The sequence below is a fragment of the Eptesicus fuscus genome, chromosome 4 (assembly GCF_027574615.1).
Source record: "Eptesicus fuscus isolate TK198812 chromosome 4, DD_ASM_mEF_20220401, whole genome shotgun sequence".
Lineage (NCBI taxonomy): Eukaryota > Metazoa > Chordata > Mammalia > Chiroptera > Vespertilionidae > Eptesicus > Eptesicus fuscus.
In genome coordinates, this window is record NC_072476.1 from 70,253,271 (window position 1) to 70,275,712 (window position 22,442).

The window sequence follows — 22,442 nt, forward strand, 5'->3', positions numbered from 1 at the left end:
TTATAGAATAAATTGTTTTCAAAATACAGGTAAAAGAGTAAGTGGTACCAGTTTACATACAGACATTTTATGAAAATACTCAAGTACTCTTAACAGTGCTTAACATGCATAGTAATCATAGTTGTATGGCCGTATTATCCCACATCTGTCCACAAAATTCCAGACAAGGGCCAGATGAGAGTTTGGTTACAGAAGTGAACCAGGTTTATACGACAAAATAATTATTTTCTCATCCAAGGATTCAGAATAGGATAAAGGTATGGGCTCTGACAGTGTTCGTATGTTGGCTCTACCATGTGTCACCTTAAGCAAATTGTATACCTTTTCTATGTCTCAGAGTTTTCATCTTCAAAAGAGGGATAATAGTAACTACCTCATAAAGGTTGAGAGGATTAATTAATACAGCATAATGCTTATAACAGTGCCTGACCATTTGGTAAGCTCTCAAAAATATTAATTATAACCAAAGAATTGACCACATACTGTTTTATAAGTGTAGGCTTTTGTTCTCAGGCTTAAGAGTGGCATATTTGAATTTCTCAGTTTGAAATATCCAATCTGTGGCTTCCCTCCTTATTCACAAATTATGAAAGTTGTTAATTTGTGTGCTTGTTAATTTTTAAAAGGGAAACGGGTGAGATAATCAGATCATCCCAACTGCAAAAGGTTAAAAATGATCAACTTCCTTCTGTCACTATTACTATTTTTAAATTCAATAAGTAGTATTTAAGCTATTCAGTTTTTATTATATTAGGTCTGTAATCTTTCAATTTCTACAGAGAATTTCCAGTAATTTGTAAAATCAAGAACAAGGTAAAGCGGGACATTTAAAAATACAGTGTTGTAAAGAAACAGATGAATACTGGTAGATGTAGCAGGCACCTGAGGTGAGATCATTACTGGAGTGGAAAACAACATGGCCAGGCAAGTGAGGGAGAAGTGTGTTGAGTTGTCTTGTTTGGATATAATACTAGCAAGCAGACAATTTTTTTCTTAACAATTTCATATGAGATACTGAATAATATGGGGATCTAGTGGGAGTTTCTTTTATCAATATGTTAAAAGATTCACGGGAGAACTTTAAGTCTTAATTCATTGAAGGCTTTCTTCTAGGGAATTGAAATAACATGAGAGGAAGCTTTAGTATTAGAGAATTTAGAATAGTTAACAGCCTCCTTAAACAAATACTTTTGATACTTTTGCTAGAGTACCTCAGTAGTAGAAAAGAGTGAATGCATTTAGGATAGGAAGGTCTCAATTTTTTTTAATTAAATTTATTGGAGTTACATTGCATTGCTGGGAACACAGAAATGATTAAAAAGATAAGATCCTTGCCCTTGAGGAGATAGTACTTTGGGTGGGGGAGAGGGAAAATCAATAAAATACATGGTGTGTCAGCTAATAAGAGCCATGGGGAAGAGTGAAAGGAGGGAAATGATAGGATCCTGAGAGAGAAGAAGGAGGGGCTACAACTTTTTAGAGCAGCCAGGAATGGTGTCACTGAGAAGGTAACCTTTGAGCAAACACCTGGAGGAGGCAAAGGAAGATACTAGGCAGATCTGAGGGGAGAGATTACTTCAGGCAAAACGCCCTGAGGTGGGGGAGCTTGGCATGTTTGACAAACACCAGGAGTGCTAATGTGGCTAAAGCTAAAGACAGTAAGGGGTAGATGAGGTTAGAGAGGGAACAGGGGCATATCCTATAGTGGTCTTCTCCTGGCTACATGTGAGAATCACCTTGGGAGCGTGGCTGCCCACCAGACCACTGATGGTAGAGGTAGAGGCTGGTTGTTTCTGATGCAGCCAGGGTGGAGGAACACTGGTAGAAGACTTTGGACTTAATTTTAAGGACTGTGGCTTTTACTATGAGATGGGAAGCCATTGGAGGGTTTTGAGAAATGACCCACCTGATTTAGGTTTTATTACTTTTAAACCCTATCATATGAAATTTTCCAGACATATAAAAAAGTAGAAAGTACAATTCTCCTGTATCACTATCATCTCACCCACTTCACTAGCAGTCTACATTTGCTGTATACTGACCATCCACCTTTTTATTCCTGGAATATTTGAATGCTAACTTGGGTTTTTAGAAGGATCACTCTGGTTTCTGTGTTGAGAGAATGGGACAAGGGCTGAATATAAGTGTACCCTCCAAGTATATTTTTGTATGCATATGAATACATTAAAAAAACACACCAATTATATTGCATTCACTGTTTTGTAAATGATTTTCACTTACTTTATTGGACATCTTATGTCACTGAATATTCTGTAACTTTGTTTTTTAATGACTATGTAGGATTCCATTATATGATATGCCATAATTTATTTGATCTTACATTATTGGACATTTTAATTCACAGTCTTTGGTTGCTAAATTTCTGTATATACCCATGATTATATCCTTAAGGTAAGCTCCTAGAATGGAATTACTATGTCAAAGAATATGCACAAAAATTTAAAGGCTTTTGACTAATATTCATTGTCAAAGTGTTTTTCAGAAAGACTTTACTAATTTATATTTCCAGCTGCTTTTGAAAGTGTCAGGTTTTCTTGAACTCTCACTAACATTGGATTTTTTTTTTTCATTAAAAAAAGTCTCCTATTTTGACAGATGAGAGCTCAGTTTTAATTTGCAGTGTTTTTATTTCTAGTGAGGTTGAATGCCGTTTCCAGTTGAAATATGTTTATTCATATCATTTGCTAGCTGTGTGACTTTGGATATGTCACTCAGGACCTATATTTTTGTTTGATGAAATGGGTACCTGCTTCATAGGGTTTTTATGAACACTAAATAAAAGCATTTTGTATGTCCAGATTTTTAAACTTTTTGACCACGATCCACAGTAAAAAATGTATCTTCCATTGTGTCAAGCATATATGAATATGTAGTCAAAAGTTTCATGGAACATCTAGGCTGGAGTATACTTTTCATCTAGTACCAGTTAAAGCATCACTTACCTTGATCCTGAATATTCATGAGTTTATGAACAATGAACTTTGAGTAACTTTTTCTATGTATATACCCAAAGTTTAATAATTATAAAAGCACCTGATTAGATCAGGAAAAAAGGGAATAAAATATAGTTTCTTATTCAACACACAAGATCTGAATTTTGTCCAGGTGCCAGATCTTAATAATAAAATATATATTTTAAGTTTAAAAAAAGTTTCATGAAACAATACATATAACCTTACCAAGTGTGATATACTCTGATTATTTTACATTCTTGTTCACTTTCTAAATGCCCATTGTTAGCTATTAAATTGACCTCCGAGTTGTGACCCACTGTTGGAAAAACACTACTGTTATGCATCTTACTAGGTGCTCTTTTATCTATAGTGATTACCTCTTTAAGGTACCTCAGAAGTCAAATTGCCCTTAACTCCACTATAATTCATTTTCAGAAAAGCTAAATAGGGAAAGGTCCCAAACCTAGCTTATTGTATTCCTGTGTCAAATTTTTGATCAGTTAAAAAAGTAAAATACCTTCACAGTTAGAAAACATATTTATTTGGGCTTCTATGATACCATGACTGAATTATCAACGCCACTATTATGAAGTAGATCTAATGCATTTGAGCAAAAGTTCTATATCATTACAGAAATTATATTTGCAAAACCCCGAGTTGGGACACAGCATCCTACAAAGAACTGTGTCTATAATTTGTGTTACCTGAAAAGCTAACAAGAAGGGAAAACATAAGTCACATTCAGTTATACTTAATATAGTCCTTTTTCAGTAGAACAAATAACATGAAAGCTAGATAAATCCAGATGCTGTTCATTGGTAGACTTATAGCTAAACTACCTGAGGACCACTCAGAAAGGTTAATCAGATATAATCATTAGCTGTGACTAGAGAAAACCAAATCTGAGGGATGTTGGAATGAAAATTACATAGAGAAATAGAGTGGGAATGGAGTGGTGGTGTTTACTGGATGAAAAACACCCAGGAGATTAAGCTATCTGACAGAACTGTTTTGTTACTTTTGAGCTCCAGTTTAACATTAAGTATGTTTTGTTTAAATTATTTTTTATGCTAAACCAGGAAAATGTTAAATGAGTAAGTTAAAAGTTTGATAAGCATTTACCACTCCTCCACTCACCCCTCCACAAAGGAAATATATATATATATTTTTTAAATATATATTTTATTGATTTTTTTTTTTTTTTGGAGAGGGATAGAGAGTTGGAAACATCGATGAGAGAGAAACATTGATCAGCTGCCTCTTGCACACTCCCTACTGGGTATGTGCCTGCAGCTAAGGTACATGCCCTTGACCGGAATCGAACCTGGGACCCCTGAGTCCACAGGCCGACGCTTTATCCACTGAGCCAAAACGGTTAGGGCCACAAAGGAAAAATTTTGAGGAATGTCAGAAACAATTTGTTAAATAAAAATAAAAACTACCAAAGAACCGTAATTTATCTTGGAAAAAGAGCAGAATATATGTGCTGTATCTGTACTATGTTGATTTTTAAACATTAAGTGTTATCAGATTTAGAAAAATAACTGCCTTTCTTTAGTGGTTGTTTATCTTAATTAAGTTTGTACCTGTATTTAGAATGTATGTATGAGATGTTCCCATGCATATGGATTGAGTGCTGAATTTTGGATTCTGATGTTTTCTCTCTTTGGAGCTAAAATAAGGTTTTAAACAAGCTCAGGAATAAGTGTAGAACTCTATTGGGCTCAAATGGCCCAGAAATGCATAAAGAGCTCCTCAGCCTCACTAGTAATCAAGAGATATGCAATTAAAGCAACAATGAAATAACATTTCATGCCCATCAACCTGGCACAAATTAAAGATGTTACTTGGACATTACCTAGTGTTGGAAGGAAATAATATAAGACTATTAAGAATATAAATTGGTGCATGTGCTGTGAAGAGTAATTTGGAAATATTCTATGGTGCATACCCTGTGACCAGGAATTCAGCTTCTAGTCTACCTCTTGCATGTGTCCCCAAGTAAACATACAGGGGCATTTATTTGTAATAGTGCAAACATTGAACAACGTGTATGTCTATCAGTGAGGAAATGGCTACCTAAAATAGTCCAGTATTTTCCACTTGAAATACAATGTGAATAATGTAATATTAACTTTGTTTTTAAAGTTTTAAAAAGGTGAAATCAATATATTTTGATACAGTATGTCCAATATATTTTTAACATTTGGTTAATATAAAAGTAATTGAGATATTTTATATTTTTTTATATTAAGCCTTTGAAATCCATTTTTTATTGTGCTTAGAGCACATATCAGTTTGAATGCTAAAATTTTTGTTGGAAAGACTTGGTCTGGATTTGAATTTCATAAAATTTACACTTGAAACAGTAGATTCATATATCCAAGTTGTTCCATACATGTTTAAAACGATTTCAGTAACTGACTGGGGTATCAAATAAAATTTAAACGAATTCACTTTCTTACACTAGCCATATTGCAAATGTCCAGTAGTCATGTGGCTAGTAGCTACCATATTGGATAGTGCAGTTCTAATCATTACATGGATTTTAACTACACATCAGTTAAAATAAATGATCTACATACATATAAAATAAAATGTGGCTGATTATTCAAATTTCACACTGTCAACAAGAATTCTAGAGAAATGGTGTGATGTTTTGTCATTTTGAGCATTTTAAAATATTCAGAATAACACAGGGAATAATATAATATCAATGCAACCACTATGGAAATGTAGCAAATGTTAACATTTTGCCCAAGTACCTTCAGCTCTTTCTCATCAGTCCTGAGTTTGTTTGTTTAAGACTATATACGTGTTCAGTTACTATATGGTTTGTTTCTACTAGGTTAGTTTGTAGTAGGTATAAAGGAAAAAAGAGTACCTAAGAATATTATTGTTCCTTGAAGTATTATTGGTATTAGAACTTAAATAATCTTGTAACATTTAATTCATTTAAAAAATTTTTAGGAATTGGATGTCTACTAGAAAATTATTTATTTTAGATTTTTAGAAAAATAATACCTATATTAATAAGAATTCTCATTAACAAGAGGCTATTTTCCTTAGATTTCCCAGTGTATATTGTGAGTTTTTGGAATTTAACTTTATTTAGTGGAAATCATTTGGGAAGAGAAGAATATTTAAAGGCTAATAATAATTGAAAATACAATACTAATTTTATTTATTATTATATTTTAATTCTCACCTGAGGATATGTATTTCCCTCCCATTGATTTGAGAGAGAGAGAGAAAGAGAAAGAGAGAGAGAAAAATATCGATGTGAGAAATATCAATTGGTTGCTTCTCGTATGCACACTGACTGGGGATCAAACCCAAAACCTAGATATGTGCCTTGACTGGGAATTGAACCAGAAATCTTTTGGTGTACGAGACCATGCTCCAATCAACTGAGCCACCCAGCCAGGACTACAATACTAATTTTAAATGTAATTGAGTTACCAGACATGGGTGTTGATATATTTTAAAACACCCAGTATTTTATCTGGAATGGATAGGGTTTTAAATGGGGAGGAGGGACAGAGGTAATGTCACTTGGCAGTTATTAATAAATAGCAAGCCAGGTTCTTTAGCATTGAAGATGTTACTTAAATGTATATATTGAGTGAATTTCCTTGCTCTTTATAATGAATTTCTGCATATCTCTGATCTTTTAAATGTAGCTACTTATTAAAGTGCCCAAGGTAAATAAGTATTGGAATTTCTTTGACCTAATGAAAGGACTGAGATGAGTAAAAATTACTTTTAAAATAAGGGATAGTACGTAAGGAATATAAACAGTATTCTTATGTTTAAGTATAGTTTTATAATTTAGAGGCCCGATGCACGAAATTCGTGCAAGGGGCTCGGCCCTCACAGCCCTTGCAGCCCCGGCTTCATCCAGAAGGTCGTCCGGAAGGACGTCTGGAAGGTCGTTTGGCTGTCTGGTCTAATTAGCATATTACACTTTTATTATTATAGATAATCTTAAATTCCAAATGGAAAATTTTAATTTATTTGATATTTTCTTCAGATATGCCAATTAACAACTTGATGTCATGAAAGTATTCCTTTATTTAAATTTTTAAATTACAGTTGACATTCAATATTACATTAGTTCAGGTGTGCAGCATAGTGCTCAGATATTTATAGAACTTATGAAGTGATCCCCTATATATGGCTTGTACCTACCTAACACCAGACAGTTATTACAATATTATTGACTATATTCCTTATGCTGTACTTTACATCCCTGTGACTATTTTATAACAGACAATTTTTACTTTTTAATCCCTTTACTTTTTTCACTGAAAATATTTTTTATGCTCAGTTGTTGTGATGCAGACAATTATTTTCTAAATCTTTCATTTGAATGTGCATTTAACCAAAAAAAAAAAAAAAAGATGAAGGAATTCGGATCATACAATTGAAAAAAATACTTCCAGAAAAGACATTTTGCAGTTGGTAGTGTCACATTTTATGTCTATATACCTCTGTTATAGCAACATCACAATTTCGTATTTCTATATACAGACTCGGAAGTTTTAAAAAACATATGCCTGTTATGTTTTTAGTTCATCACTAGATGGAGTTCTTGCAGTACAACTATGTGTCGGGTAGCCATTAGAATAATCTTTGTTTTCCTTAAAGTACGCATATGTTTAAAAAAAGCTAAATGTATAAGCAAACACTGTTGACCATATAACTTGGTAATAGGAATACATAGTAACATGCAGTCACAATCTTTGCATTGGAGGGGGGCAGTTAAACTGGTTCCCCGATAATCAGTGGAACTACAATTTATATTATTAATTTATTCAGCACAATTCTTTTGAAGAAACTCTAGTGCTGGAGCTTCAGCTTGTCTGAAGACTTGCTGTGCCCTCACAGTGGCACTGAAAGTAAATTCTTCAGGCATTCCGTCTGAAGTTACATGGTCGTTAGTGTCTGTCCACTCCTTGTCTTATCCTTGCTCGTGTCCTTTTGGCCTTAACAGGTATTGTCCACCTTCTCTTGCCACTTCGAACTCTAAAAAGCAAGCCGAAGATAGAATGTTTTTTCTCTTACTTCCTGTGTACTTACGTCTCAGGAAGGGGAGAGTGTTTTCACCAACAGGTGACTGTATCTTCAGCACCTCCAGTCCTGCAGTTAGGCATGTTTGGGTTTGTGCTTCTCTCCCACTTTCCCTTTATTCCTCTGTATGAATAACAGAACACTTTTATACGGTGCGCGCTAACCAACTGAGCTAGCTGGCCAAGGCCATGATAAGATCTCTTGATGATTCCCCACACTTTTCACTCCAGCTTGGTTTTCTCTGCTGAGCCCCAGCCTAATATTACTAAGTTCCTGTGCTGACAGTTTTACATGCAAGGGCTCTGAACTCAGCCAAAACGGAGCTCGTCCCCTCCCCGCTGTCCTGCCAGTCCCGGCTTTACTTTCTGTTTCCCATCCTGGCCCGTGGCATTGTCTTCTTTTCAAGTCACCCAAGCCTGAAACCCAGGAGAGAGTCTCCGATTGCTCCTTCATCTCCTGCGTTAGGATTTCTCAGCCCCGGCACTATTGCCATTTTTGGCTGGATAATTCTTTGTTGTGTGGGGCTGTCTTGTGCATTGTAGATGTTTAGCAACCAGCCCTGGCTTCTCCTCCTTAGGTGCTAATAATAATCTCCCTTAGCTGTGCCAACCAAAGATGTCTCCAGATGTTTTGAAATGTCCCTTGGGGAACAAATCACCCCTATTTGAGAACCATTGCCCATGTCTAATCTGTTACTTAACCTTATTGATTCTACTTTCTAAATTTACCTTGAATCCTTCCTCATATCTTCATCTCACTCCTACCTCCTCTTTGTTGTACGGTTTTGACTAGCCTGCTTTTCTCCGATGTTCTTTCTTCCCAATCCACCCTCTTCAGTGATGCCAAATTTATCTTTCTAAAAGGCAAAGCTGTTCTGTATTTACATCTTTCAGTAGCTTCCAGCCAGGACCCTCGTGAGCTGGCTTCTCTTTATATTTAGCCTTATTTTTCTTTTAGTTTAATTTTATTGTTTAAAGTCTTACAAATAGTAGTACATATGTCTCCCCCCCCCCCCCACCCCGCCCCAGTGTCTTGCGTCCATTGGTTATGCTTATATTGATCTCTTACCACCACCACCCACAACCCTCCCCAGCCTTCCCGCTACAGTTTGACAGTCTGTTCGATGCTTCTTTGCCTCTGTATCTATTTTTGTTCATCTGTTTATAATGTTCTTTATATTCTACAAATGAGTGAGATCATGTGGTATTTTTCTTTCACTGACTGGCTTACTTCACTTAGCATAATGCTCTCCAGTCCCATCCATGCTGTTGCAAATGGTAAGAATTCCTTCTTTTTTTACAGCAGCGTAGTATTCCATTGTATAGATGAACCACAGTTTTCTAATCCACTCATCTGCTGATGGGCTTTTAGGCTGTTTCCAAATCTCAGCTATTGTAAATTGTGCTGCTATGAACATAGGGGTGCATGTATCCTTTCTGATTGGTGTATCTGGTTTCTTGGGATATATTCCTAGAAGTGGGATTACTGGGTCAAATGGCAGTTCCATCACTACAGTTCTTGCTACACAGGCCAATGTGTGCTGAGCCTTCTTACCACTGTGCCATACTTTGTTTCAAACACTGCTTAGGCATCAATTCCTCCATGGAAGCCCTTAGTCACTTTAAGAGAAAAATCATGGGAAATAGCATTTTATTTCTAAACATATCTATCTTTCCTCACCAAATTGAATTTTTTTAGGGTGGGGACCATCTCTCAGTTTTTTGCATGTAGTAAGTAGATATCCAATGAAAGTTTACATCATTTATTAGTATGCCCTAAGTGATGTAGTAACATCCTCATTACTTATAGGAATTCTGTTCCCTGTCAATTTTTTTTTTTTTTTTAGTTTTTATTATCCAAACTTGGTAGGCTTTTGGCCACAGAAATCTTGTACTATAACTTTCTTTAAGAAATCAGCCATTCAGAGGGAAAAGCAGTGTATTTTGTTGATGTCAAATGTCATTTGCTTGTAAAATAGTAGTTTACGCTAAAGATTTTTATTTAGAAGAGAATTAAACTGTGTGGATTAATTGTGCAGATTAATTAAATTGAGTGAATTAATGTGATGTGGGAATTTTTTTTACTGGACTCAAAATATTGCATTACCACTGAATAAGAATTTGATGAGTGCAAAAGCAATATCATATCATTGTGTTAACAACTACTTTGTTAACATTGTTTAGAAAATACACTTTTTAGAACACATTCCTATAATTACCAGCATGCACTATTTAGAAATTTATCCCAGTGAAATAAAAAAATATTTTTTAAATCAAGTCGGTAAAAACTAGAGTGTTCCACTTCCGTCCCTTACATGCCTTAATACAGACAGTTGTGAGTGAGTAGATTTTCCTGTGAAATGGCATTAGTCACACTCAGTCTGACCAAGTACATTTATACCTGGGACTTTAATTAGAAGGTGAAAAATGAAAACTAGAGGCTGCAGCGCTTCGGGAAGATAACTCAGCGTAGAACAGCCTTACTGAAAGCCAAGGACTGAGGATGGGGAAAGGGAATGAATAAGACCTCCCAATTCAGAATTCTGTGTGCTGTCACAGTGCCTTGCGAGATTGTTAATGTTTATTTGTTGAAAAAATCCATATCTGATGGCAGTGAAGCCGAAATGATGACTTTCTGTCACTTTTTAGGGAGTGGCATAAAATGTATCACTTCCTTTCAAAAGAGAGATTCTAAATAAGAAAAGTTGTTACAGAGGTTTCCAGAAACAAAACTGGGAAGAGCCAGGTGACCTCCAGGGAAGGTCCCTCCTTTCCCACCTGCTCTCCAAGGACTGAGGGAGATCCGCAGGGGACCCAGGACACACTGCCCTTCATCTGGAGAGCCGTTTTGTCAAGGACCCAGATTTGTCCTTCTAATTTCTCTTGTCTTCTAATTTCTCTTTTTCCCCACACTCTCCTGTCCTTTCTTTAAAATTAAAACTTTTAAATTTAACTCTAACTATTAAAAAAAATACCAGTTAAACTTCTCTTTAGGACCTTAATCTGCTTGAGGAAAGAAAGGTGTTGTGTTATTTGGGGAGGAGGGGACAAAAAAAAATGTCTCATAGCTGCTGTTTCAAAAGAAATTTTACTTTGAACTTGAAAAATTTTGCATTATAATGCTTCTATTATATACAGACAATCTCAGACTAAAAAATCTGTAATGATCATATTTTGAATATATATATTTTTAATTTTAATGTTTTAATAGTTTTGGTTCTTGAAGTTATAATTTTTTAAAATCTCTTGTACATCTTTAAGGCCCTACTTGATCTAAGTAAAAGATACTGTTGTGGTGAGCCACTTTGTTTTCCATATACTTTTCAATATAGAGATTATACTGATGTGAACTTTCTCAGTAAGTTACTTACCTATTACCAGAATAATGTAGTTTTAAATGGGTAACAACCTTTAACCTAGTGAGGGTCAATCAAAAAGGAGATGTGTATTTTAACAAGGCATAGTCATTTCTCATTATTCACAATAGTTATGTTCTTACAAAGGCTCCACAAACACGGAAGTTGTGAATTTTGACCCATTGCTCCTAGGGGGAATATAGGGTCCCGGTGAGCCTCTCTTGTAACATTTTCATCAACCCATCCATACATAAGTTTGCTTTATGTGTTTCTGTTTAAAGATACCTTATTTAATATATATTGTTGATTCATTACCATTGAACTCAAGGCCATTAGTGCTGTAACTCATGCCTGTAAAAGCTTATCTAACATATATTTACTCCATAGGGCACATCACAGCCTCTTGCCCCAGGAACAGATAGCACTTCAGCACTATGCTTGGGGGCCATTTTAAACAGAAAGCACAAAAATGCAAAATACCCGGCACTAAATAGATCGCAAAAAAAGGACACTTGATTATGAGTGCTGAAACAGAAGGGCTGAGTGTGCCTTGATCAGCGTCAGGTGGAAACATGCTTTTCCAAGGACACACATTTTTCCACTGCAGAAGACCAAGAAAGGACCTCAAGCATTGCTTTTGGGGTTACAAATACATTTTGTTGAGTAGGCAAATTCGCAAACACAGAATCTTCAAATAATGAGGATTGACTCTCATTGTTTAAAGAAGCTTATGATTGAATACTTAGAATATTCGAATTTGAAAGTTTCTCTTGTTTTCAGGACGTGGGGAGTTTTTGATTAAGTGGAGTCATCCTCCTAGTTTTCATGTCTTATTGTCCAGTGGAATAAAATTGGCTGGTTTCAGAGTGTCATTTTATTTTCTCCCCCACAGGGAACAACCCATCTTCAGCACTCGTGCTCATGTCTTCCAGATTGACCCAAACACAAAGAAGAACTGGGTACCCACCAGCAAGCACGCAGTTACTGTGTCTTATTTCTATGACAGCACAAGAAATGTGTACAGGATAATCAGTTTAGATGGCTCAAAGGTAAGTTACATTTACTTTAAATAATCTTGCTATTTTGCTTTATACAGTATAGCATCTCAGTTTTAGAGGAATTTTATCTGTATTAAAATATTGAGAGATTTTAAAACAACTTTAAAAAACAAAATTGATCATTTAAAAAAAATACTTTTTTATTGATTTCAGAGAGGAGGGGAGAGGGAGAGAGAGATAGAAACATCAGTGATGAGAGAGAATCATTGATCGGCTGGCTCCTGCATGCCCCACACTGGGGATTGAGTCCAAAACCTGTGCATGTGCCCTGACTAGGAATCAAAGCTTGACCTCCTGATTCATAGGTTGATGCTCAACCACTGAGCCACGCTGGCTGGGCCAACATTGGTCATTTTTAAGGTAGTGACATATTTTGTCCACTAAATTACTTGGATTAACCACCTTATTTATACTAAATTACATGTCAAAATATTTTACAAATCCGAGGTCAGTTTTATTTGGGAAATATTCATTGATTATCTGTTATATGTCAGGCATTATGCTAGGGGCTAGGAATATAGTGGTGAATAGGGTGGATGCAGTTTCCACTCTTACAGATTAGTATGCTGTTCAAAATCCCTAAATTATATGAAGTCTGTCAATATCAATATTAAAGTTTATTCTGAGCATCCCTCATTCGGAAAGAAGCATATGGACAGTTCCTACATTTTTATTTTTAGGAGAGGCAGATAGTCTAATATTTAAGAGCATAGACTAACTGGATTCACGTCTCAGCTCTACTACCATCTACTAAGATTTTGACTTTGGGCAAATTACCTCTCTGAGCTTCATTGTTCTCACCTCAGTGCTTGAAATTGTAAGGATTAAATGAGTTAATATCTGCAAAAACACTTAGATCAGTGCTTAATGGATAGTATACCCTTCAAAAGGGGGAAAAATTCCAATTTTTTAATCAGTGAATTTTGAACAACACATGAAGATAAAGAAATGCCAAGCATCATATCCTGGATATAAAGTGTGTAGAATGAGGCTTCCATTCTTTTTCTTCAAGTGTTCATGAAGCCATGAGGCCTTTCTATTCTCAGAAATTTTAGCAATTTAGTTTAGGGGTTAAGGACACAGACGATACAGCCAGACTATCTGGTTTGAATTTTTGCTCTACTACTTGCTAGCCATTTGGCCTAGAGCAAGATATTTAATGTCTTAGTGCCTCAGTTTTCTCATCTGTGAAAAAGAATTAGTAAGTTGTCTACGTCATCATATCGTGGAATCGTTGTAAAGATGAAATACATTTAGGGAAAAGCACTTCAAGGGTGTATAGTAATCCCTATACAAACACAACTGTTACTGTTACCATTATTAATATTATTAAGCTATTAATTAGGTAGTACTGAGTGGTTTGGGGGAATAAAAGAAAAATTTAATTTAATGTTCAAACTTCAGTCTTTTCTGTGTGCTCATTTCTTATCTCATTAACTAGATTATAGGACCCCAGGGGCTATTTGTACTTTGGTTCACAAGTGACTAACTTGTATTTATTTGAATAATTGATCCTATTTTCATTTTCATTTGGAGGATTTAAAGGACTTGGGAAATTGAAATAGTTAATATCTGTGAAAGTTTTTTTTTTAAATGAAGAACAATTTTGTCATATTTTATAAGTATTTAGTGAAATTAACAGATATTAATTATTATTAATTTAGACTCTAGAATGTTAATTTATTTCTTTTCCCTGATTTGAATCTTTAGTTCTCTATAATCTGTGTTTCTCTCTTGGCCAAAACTACAGATAAAATGTCATTTTATTAGACAAGAGAGTTAAATGGTATATAAAAAATAAAGTTCAACTGAAGTAGTCTCATGTACTATGTGATTAAGTAATCCTCGTGTGTCTTCCTTCTGGAGCAATATGAACTATTGCTTCTGGCATTTTTATTTTTGAACATACTTTGCAGCTTGTAATTTTTAGGCTCTTAAATAACTCTTATGAAAAAGTTTTTGTTTCGTTTCTTTTAATAAAATCCACCCTCTGTAGCAATTACATGTTTCTATCACATTTTCTACTTTCTAGTTACCTTTCTAAGCTGATGCTGTTAACCACTGCAGTTCCCTGCAGGAGTCATCGGGTTGTTTTGTTTTGTTTTTTTATAAGCCCTTCTGGTTTATTTGATGCAGCTAAATGAGTGTTTTTCTTACCACCCTCACTTCTGTTTCTGCACAGCATGATCAGTTGAAAAGACCTTAGGTGCCCTGACTAGAAAATGTACTTTTACTGAGCTTGTAAAGTTTGCAGAGACACCAGCTTGGCCAAGGGCCAGGATCAGGGCACTACATGATCTGTAATAACACAGCATTTCTACCTCTTCTCCTTGAAAGGACAAGAACTTTGGGATTGAGAGACATGTTTACTTTATAGAACTAATTTTTTTATTTTACATGGATTCATTGTAGCATTCTATTCAAGGAAGTCTAATAAAATATATTTTTAAGGAAATGTTCAGAATGGGGATTAAAACGGAACTCTTAAACTGAAAAGTAGAAAAAAGTTCATTTGAAATAGTTAAAGCTGAAGGTCAGTACCACATGGATGGGTTTCTCAGCTGCCTGGAACACCTATTGCCATCTCACTTTCTGAGTTATTAGGGTCACATGTTAAATGCCCTTCTCTTCTTGAAAACACAAATGTGCCTTCCTCAGGGAATACTCCAGCACCGTGGGATCTCGTAGTGCCTGACAGTCCTGGCCATCTAGCCCTTCAGTCTCTATCTTATCCTGGTCTTACGGTCTTCATAAGCACTCACCACTCACAGAAAATTGGTCAGCTATTTATTTATGTGGTCATTGACGGACTCTTTTTGCTCTAGAATGTGATCCACAATTATATTGCCTCTTGTTGTATCTCAAGTTTATAGAATTGTGCTTGACATTAATAGGTACTCGATAAAATAGTTGAATAACCAAATGGTTCCTTAGCAAACCAATACAGTAGTTCCCCCTTATCCTCAGGGAATACTTCCAGGACTGTGAGTGGATGCCTGAAAGTGCAGATAGAACTGAATTTTTTCCTGTACAAACATACACTTTACAGCTTTTCTTCGGTATACTCAGATTGCCAGCGTCACTACTCTTGTGCTTTGGGGCCATTATTAAGTGAAATAAAGGTCACTTGAACACAAACACTGGGACATTCAACAGTCATCCTGATAACCTAGAGAGGTACTAAGTGACTATGGGCAGGTAGCGTATGTAGTGTGGCTAATGCTGGACAAAGGCATGATTCAGGAGGCATGATTCAAAGGCAAGACAGGACAGCAAGAGATTTCATCATGCTACTCAGAACAGCATGCAACTTAAAACTTATGAATTGTTTATTTGGGGGAATTTTCCATTTAATATTTCAGACTTCTGTTGATCACAGGTAACTGAAACTGGATATAGGGGGACCACTGTATATTCTTTTCCATTCAGTCTTTTCATTTGATGAAAACTCGCAAATTAGTGCAGTTATTAGCCACATTTTATAGGATCTAAAATGACATTCTAGGAAAAGCAGCTTTTGAATTGAAGAGTAAGGAGGTATATGAGTATATAAATTTTGTAAGAGGTAAACACAAAAGCTTAATCAAGGACAAGGGCTCCATATAACAACAGGTAACACGTTTGCTGTCTTTTAGAGAAAGCAAGGGACCACTCTTTTACTGTCTTCTTTAGCAGGCAGGTGTCATACTTTCATTATTATAACTTCACCAGTGCCTGCTTAGCTCATAAGTATTTACATTATATGGTTGTTCACATGGTAAATATTTAGCTTTGTTCTAAAAATGCTTGATTTTCATCCCATATTTAATAAATTGCCAGAAAACCACTTACGAATGTGATCACATTTTTATTTTTATTGAATCACTTTGTAATCTCAATTTTGGAGGGCAGTAGACTTAAATAAAATGGATTCTAAACTTTTACAGTACTGACAGAGGAAATGAATTAAAGTTAATATGTTATAATAATAGTTGAAATCTATTTTAGTGATCACCAAAGTTAATATTTAATAACATACTAAAATACTAGTTTTCTAAGAAACTATGTGTTAAACAGAAATGATAGTGATTCTCAATATCATGAATTTATACCACTTTATGAGAAAAGAAATAATGTATTTTAAGGTTTGTTTTTCCCTTGAGTAAAGGAAAAATACTAAATGATTGAAAATCTTTTCTGTATCATAATATATTTCAAGTAAGTCAGCTTTTGGAAAATTGTTGATTATGCATTTTAGAAAATTAGTGTACAGATAGAAAGTTTTCCTATTGATGTATTCATGTTTGAAAGATTTTTTTGAGAGTGGGAACTAACTATTTTAAAGAAACAACTATTAAAACTTACTTGCTTTTAGTAACTAACACCAAAATTAATAGATGTTAAATAAAATTAAAACAAAATTAATAGATATTAACCCTAAATGTTCAAAGGGAAGAAACTAATTACACTAAAAGCTCTTTAAAATGTTTTGCATCATAAGAAAACTTACTTTGACTGTAAGATATTGAAATTTTTGATAGAGTACCATCATATTTATAGTTCTAGTAGTTACCTTATTTCCACTCTGTCACTTGAAATAATATAAACTATTTCTATAACTATACTGTATATTTAATGTTTTGGCTCATTAAGAATCCTAAGTTTTTATGTAACTAAATAATCCCGTGTTTAAATGTCTTTTTGCTAATCTTGGGCAGGTTATTCATACTTGTTTTATTTTTCAGGCAATAATTAATAGCACCATCACCCCAAACATGACATTTACGAAAACATCTCAGAAGTTTGGCCAGTGGGCCGATAGCCGGGCAAACACTGTTTATGGACTGGGATTCTCCTCTGAGCATCATCTTTCAAAAGTAAGTTAATTCATCAGATCTAAGTGAAAATCTTCGTCTTCAGGTCAGATGTCTTAAATATATAGTAGCAAATGGAGAGTGTAAAATATATAGGAGAAATTTGTTTAATATTCTCAGAACTGTTGTGATTTTAGAGCAGGAAGAGATCATTGGATTCTATTGTCAATTGGAAAATTCATTGTACACATTAAAAATAGTCACCACTGATTGAGAAGGCTTTGCATAGGTAACTCTGTGTATAAAACATGTGAATTATCACTTCAGAATGGACTTTGCTCATGACTTTACATCCTTAGTTGGAGATGGTCTGCAACATAGGTAGACACCAAGCTCTTATGACTTGTGAAAACTCAAGCTGATAATGGTATATATTTCAACTTTCTGACATGACAGCAGACACATATAAATCACTATGTTTAGGGAAAGCTGTGCATTGTCTGGGTCAGAATTACTCTGAGCTCTCTGATGCAATACAGAGACCCAATAGATACTATGAGGAGTTCTTGGGAAATACTCCTCTTCTGACCAAGTGAAGTACTGTGGCCAGAAAAGCCAATATAATATAGAACATCACCAGGTTAAATATTGGAAGCAAAACAGTTGTCCTGCCTATAAGCAAAGCCAGTGTTCACATCAGCAGCACCTTGAGTTCTGTGGTTATCACATGGAAAGAGTATGTAAGGAAGAAAGGAAACAATCTCGGGATGCTAGGGTCTTTCCGCAGCTAGGGTTCAGGAATCTGGAGAAGGAGCTGCATGTAAATGGATAAACTAGACATGAAATATAAATTTTGAAGGCATGGGGGAAAGCCAGACAGAAACTTAGTTCTAGTGACTAAGCTCCCCAAATCTCTGGACCCATGGCTTTTTATTTGCTGGAAAACACATTGGCCCTTTAGGAAAGCAGATATACATATCAAAGGTAAGGTTTGGTAAACAGGAAAAGATTATCAGGTTAGGGGAAATGCTTTCGGCTGTTCCAGCAGCAGGTAATAACATGCAGATTTTCAGCCCTGCTGAATATGTCCATTCAACCTTTTGAGGACTTCTCGCATTTATTATGACCTGCTGGACTTCGCCTCCAGCATCGGGATACTAAGATGATGGAGAAAATGAGTATTACTCACTTTTGCTCTTCAAATCCTATGCTCACCAGACCCAAAGATTTATGCTTAAAACTTCCCTCAAGCATTCAGTTAAAAGGACAACCCTACATTTGAAACACCTTACATGTGTTTTAGTATACACAGGATCTCATGGCTGGAGACTTTAAATTGTTGGGGTCATTCAGATTCTTTTTAAAAGTCTTACACTTTTTGTGAATATTTATTGACTTGAGGTTATTATTAGTTAGGTGGATGTCACATGGAAAGAGTATGTAAGGGATAAGTATGAAATAAGCAACTTTGTTTCCTTTTGTTTTAGTTGTAAACATTCCTTAACACTTGTTTTCAAATGTTATCTTTTTCATAAATTGTAGTTTAAAGCTCAATTTTTAGACTATTTTAACTTTAGCCTTGGTGATTATAAGTCATTCTTTATAGGACAATTAAAACAAACAAGTTACCTGATTTGGTTTCTCTTATACCAGTGGTCGGCAAACTCATTAGTCAACAGAGCCAAATATCAACAGTACGACGATTGAAATTTCTTTTGAGAGCCAAATTTTTTAAACTTAAACTTCTTCTAATGCCACTTCTTCAAAATAGACTTGCCCAGGCCGTGGTATTTTGTGGAAGAGCCACACTCAAGGGGCCAAAGAGCCGCATGTGGCTCGCGAGCCGCAGTTTGCTGACCACTGTCTTATACCCATCTAATTCTCTAAATACATTACTTGAACTGTGGTAGAGGTGTAAGTTTTAGAATCAAAGTATTTCAACATAACAGGAACACAGGCGTTAGGCTGAGCATTGTCTCTCCATAAATAATTCCCTTAGGAAATTATATGTTTATTCTAATACTTTTGCCATTACTCAGAACCTTAGAACTTTTCTTTTGGAACCTCCATTACAGACTATAGCAAGAATAAAATAAAACTATAATTATATTCCACTTGCTGAATTTTTGGTTAGCACAGGAACTAAAATGTGGCTTAATATCTTCAATAAACTTGCATGAAATGATTTTTGAGCTTAAGTAATTTTGACCATATATTAAGTTTTTCATTGTGTCTTTCAGGTTAGTGGGAAAGTAGCTAATGTAATAAAGGAATAGTTTATTAAATTCTGTTCAATTATACTGTCTCCTCTCATTTGATCTTTTTTCTGGGAATGGCTTTTATATTTCAAGAATTTTATTTTCCTTTCTTAAAATTAGCATGTATTTTTGACCAACCTTACCAGTAGTGAATTCTAGTATTTTACATGTGGATTGACTATCAGGAAACAACCTATTAGTTCTCAGAGCCAAGTCCAGGTTTTTATTCACTAGATTTGGCTCCAAAGAGTTGACAGTTAATCTCTTCAGAATGCTTTGGACCAAAGAATTCTGAAGAGACTAACCTTGAAGTCTAATGTGGATGTTTTATAGACTGTAGAGGACCCAACGAAGTGTATAATATTTTATAGAAATGAAGCAACCATGTAAATATTCTGACTTGCTTTATCATTAAAATGTATAAATGAATGCAAGGGGTTGGAGAATCCCCTGAAGGCAATTGTAGACAGAGGCCTCTCAAAGTAAGGGAGAGTGGCAGTATTAGAACAGGGTGGTTTGTTAAGGTTGATGTATGAGAAAAAATTACAGCTGTGCATGTAGTGCTTCCTGAGTTGTATTTTGTTATCATGGAAACTTAAGTCTTTAAAAGTTAGCAATAGCATAGGTCTTTGTGAAATTGAGAAGGGTTTTAAACATTAACTACTTTGGAATGCTAAATTAGTGTAAGAAAAGCTTTCTGTACTACAGATTACATAAAGAGAAATTAATTATGGTTAATTAATTCCACCAATATGAATAAGACCTTTTAAGCTTTGTATTCAGTTTTTTTGTTTTTCTGTAAGGAGATGTTCTGTTTAATTAGTGAAGTATAGTAATACAGATTCACTTCCCAGATCTACAAGTTGTAGGAGGGGGTGAAAGATTTAAAGCAAAAAGGGAAAGTTGCAATGATAACTCTAATATTGATCCTCTTCTATCTCCCAAAGGCACATCAGAGTATCATGAGCTTTCCTACCAAAGCTTTCCTTCCCAAGATGGAAATGAAATCTGGGTTGGCTTATGGGGTTTGAGGAGAGAACGATCATTTCATATTTTTATTACCAACTTTAACCAGGTGGTTTAAATTGCATAGAGATTTTAGGTGTTTTTTTTGTGTGTGTTTTTTTAGTCCTCACCTGAGGATATGTTTTTTATTTATTAGAGAGAGAGAGAGAAAGAGAGAGAGAGAGAAGAGAGGAGAGAGGAGAGAGACATCAATTGGTTGTCTCCTATACCCACCCGACTGGGAATTGAACCAGCAACCTAGGTTTGTGCCCTGATTGGGAATCGAACCTGAAACCTTTTTTTGTACAGGATGACGCTCCAACCAGGACACCCAGCCAGGAAAAAGAGATTTTAGATTTTTAAATTTGGTTATTTTGTAACCATAACCTCCACATAGGATCTGGCACATAACAGATCCTATGAGGAAGTAAACTTAAGAACATAACTTACTCTCTCTGAGAATAGTGGTAAACTAGTATCTACTTCCAAAACATAGATAAGGTAGTATTTGTGGCCATGACCTTTATAGATTTCTGTGAGTTCCTAAGAATTAGCCTTTTATGTACAGTAATTTTTTAAATTGTTACCAATCTCACAGACCTTTGTGGAGACATATTATTCCTTCTGCTGCTGTACATTAGCTGTTTAGGAGTCTTTGGAAATGAAGTTTTATGAATGTCAGTTAGTGGTAATAGTAAATGTTGCTCTTTGTATTGTTGAAAATAAAATACCTTACATAATACAAGAATTTATATTATAGTAAAAGTTAAAAGCATGCTCCAGATACTGAGATGTTTAGTTGATACTTAAGAGATTCCCTTTTCTCCATGATAAACAAACATAGTATGCTCATCTTTACTGATTCCTCTCCCGATGTGTAACTGTCCCCACCTCTTCACCCTCCCCACCGCTCCGTCTTAGTAAAGTATATCTGGAAAACCAAGGAAGGACATAGATAAGCTAGCTGACACCAGATTCTAACTTAGTTATGTTGCGATGTTTTTGAATGAGATTTGTCAATGTACCTTGCGGTATACATATGTTTTGGTATTTGGTTTCTTTTTTTTTTTGTCATTTTCACATTATACTTGTAATTGATTTGAGGGGTAGGCTGTATGCATAAGAGTAAGTTATAGAGAAAATAAAAGAAAATTAAGGTAAAAGTGAGCATTGCAACTTATTTTTATTTGGTTAATGTATATAGTCTTTATACATTCAGTTTGCAGACAAGTTTCAGGAATTTAAAGAAGCTGCTCGACTAGCAAAGGAGAAATCACAAGAAAAGATGGAACTTACCAGTACACCTTCACAGGTGGGTATTTAATTTCTGTTCTTACTTATGAGCCTTGTTCATTTTAGATGATATCCTTTATGCCAGAGTTAAACTTAAGAACATAATGGCAAAATTAAGATAATTTTCAAAGTGGACATAGAAATATACCCTTTAGTTCATCTGTACTAGTGAAGAAAGAAAGGTAGTTTGTCCTATATGCCAATGTCTACAAGAATCTGGGGGTGGGGAGGGATTAGCTTAGCAATTAAAACTCAGATTTTTAAAATGTGCATACAACTTATAGAGCATAGACTGACCCATTGTTTGTGTTCTGTGATAGTCACTGAGGTGCAGCTACCAGAGGAGACACAGGGGAGGCTCAGGAAAACAGAGGAGTAGAGTTCAGCTTTGTGCTTTTTCTCTTTAGTAATTATTTTTGAAGTTTACTTGGGAGTTTTATGAATATCAGATGTACAAATGTTTCTCTGGAATAATGTCAGTAGTAGCAGATTTACATAAAGCTTCCTTGAGGAAGTAAATAGAAATTGCCTTGGAATTTAGTGACTAGCCAAATGATTGGAACATTTTAGAAAACTTTCACTGTTCACTGTCTTCCCGACCCGGGCACCAAACTCTGTTTGGCAAACCCTAC

The 22,442-nt window shown here is 35.1% G+C and overlaps 1 protein-coding gene across 1 annotated transcript in view; it reads left to right on the forward strand.

Annotated features, from left to right (window-relative positions):
- Window positions 1-22,442, forward strand: part of HOMER1 (homer scaffold protein 1) — an 89,206-nt gene that overhangs the window by 21,466 nt on the left and 45,298 nt on the right. Inside the window, exons 2-4 of the mRNA XM_008161976.3 lie at window positions 12,296-12,452; window positions 17,186-17,317; window positions 21,737-21,829. Coding sequence (XP_008160198.1) covers window positions 12,296-12,452; window positions 17,186-17,317; window positions 21,737-21,829 — 382 coding nt within the window. The remainder of the gene's footprint in view (window positions 1-12,295; window positions 12,453-17,185; window positions 17,318-21,736; window positions 21,830-22,442) is intronic.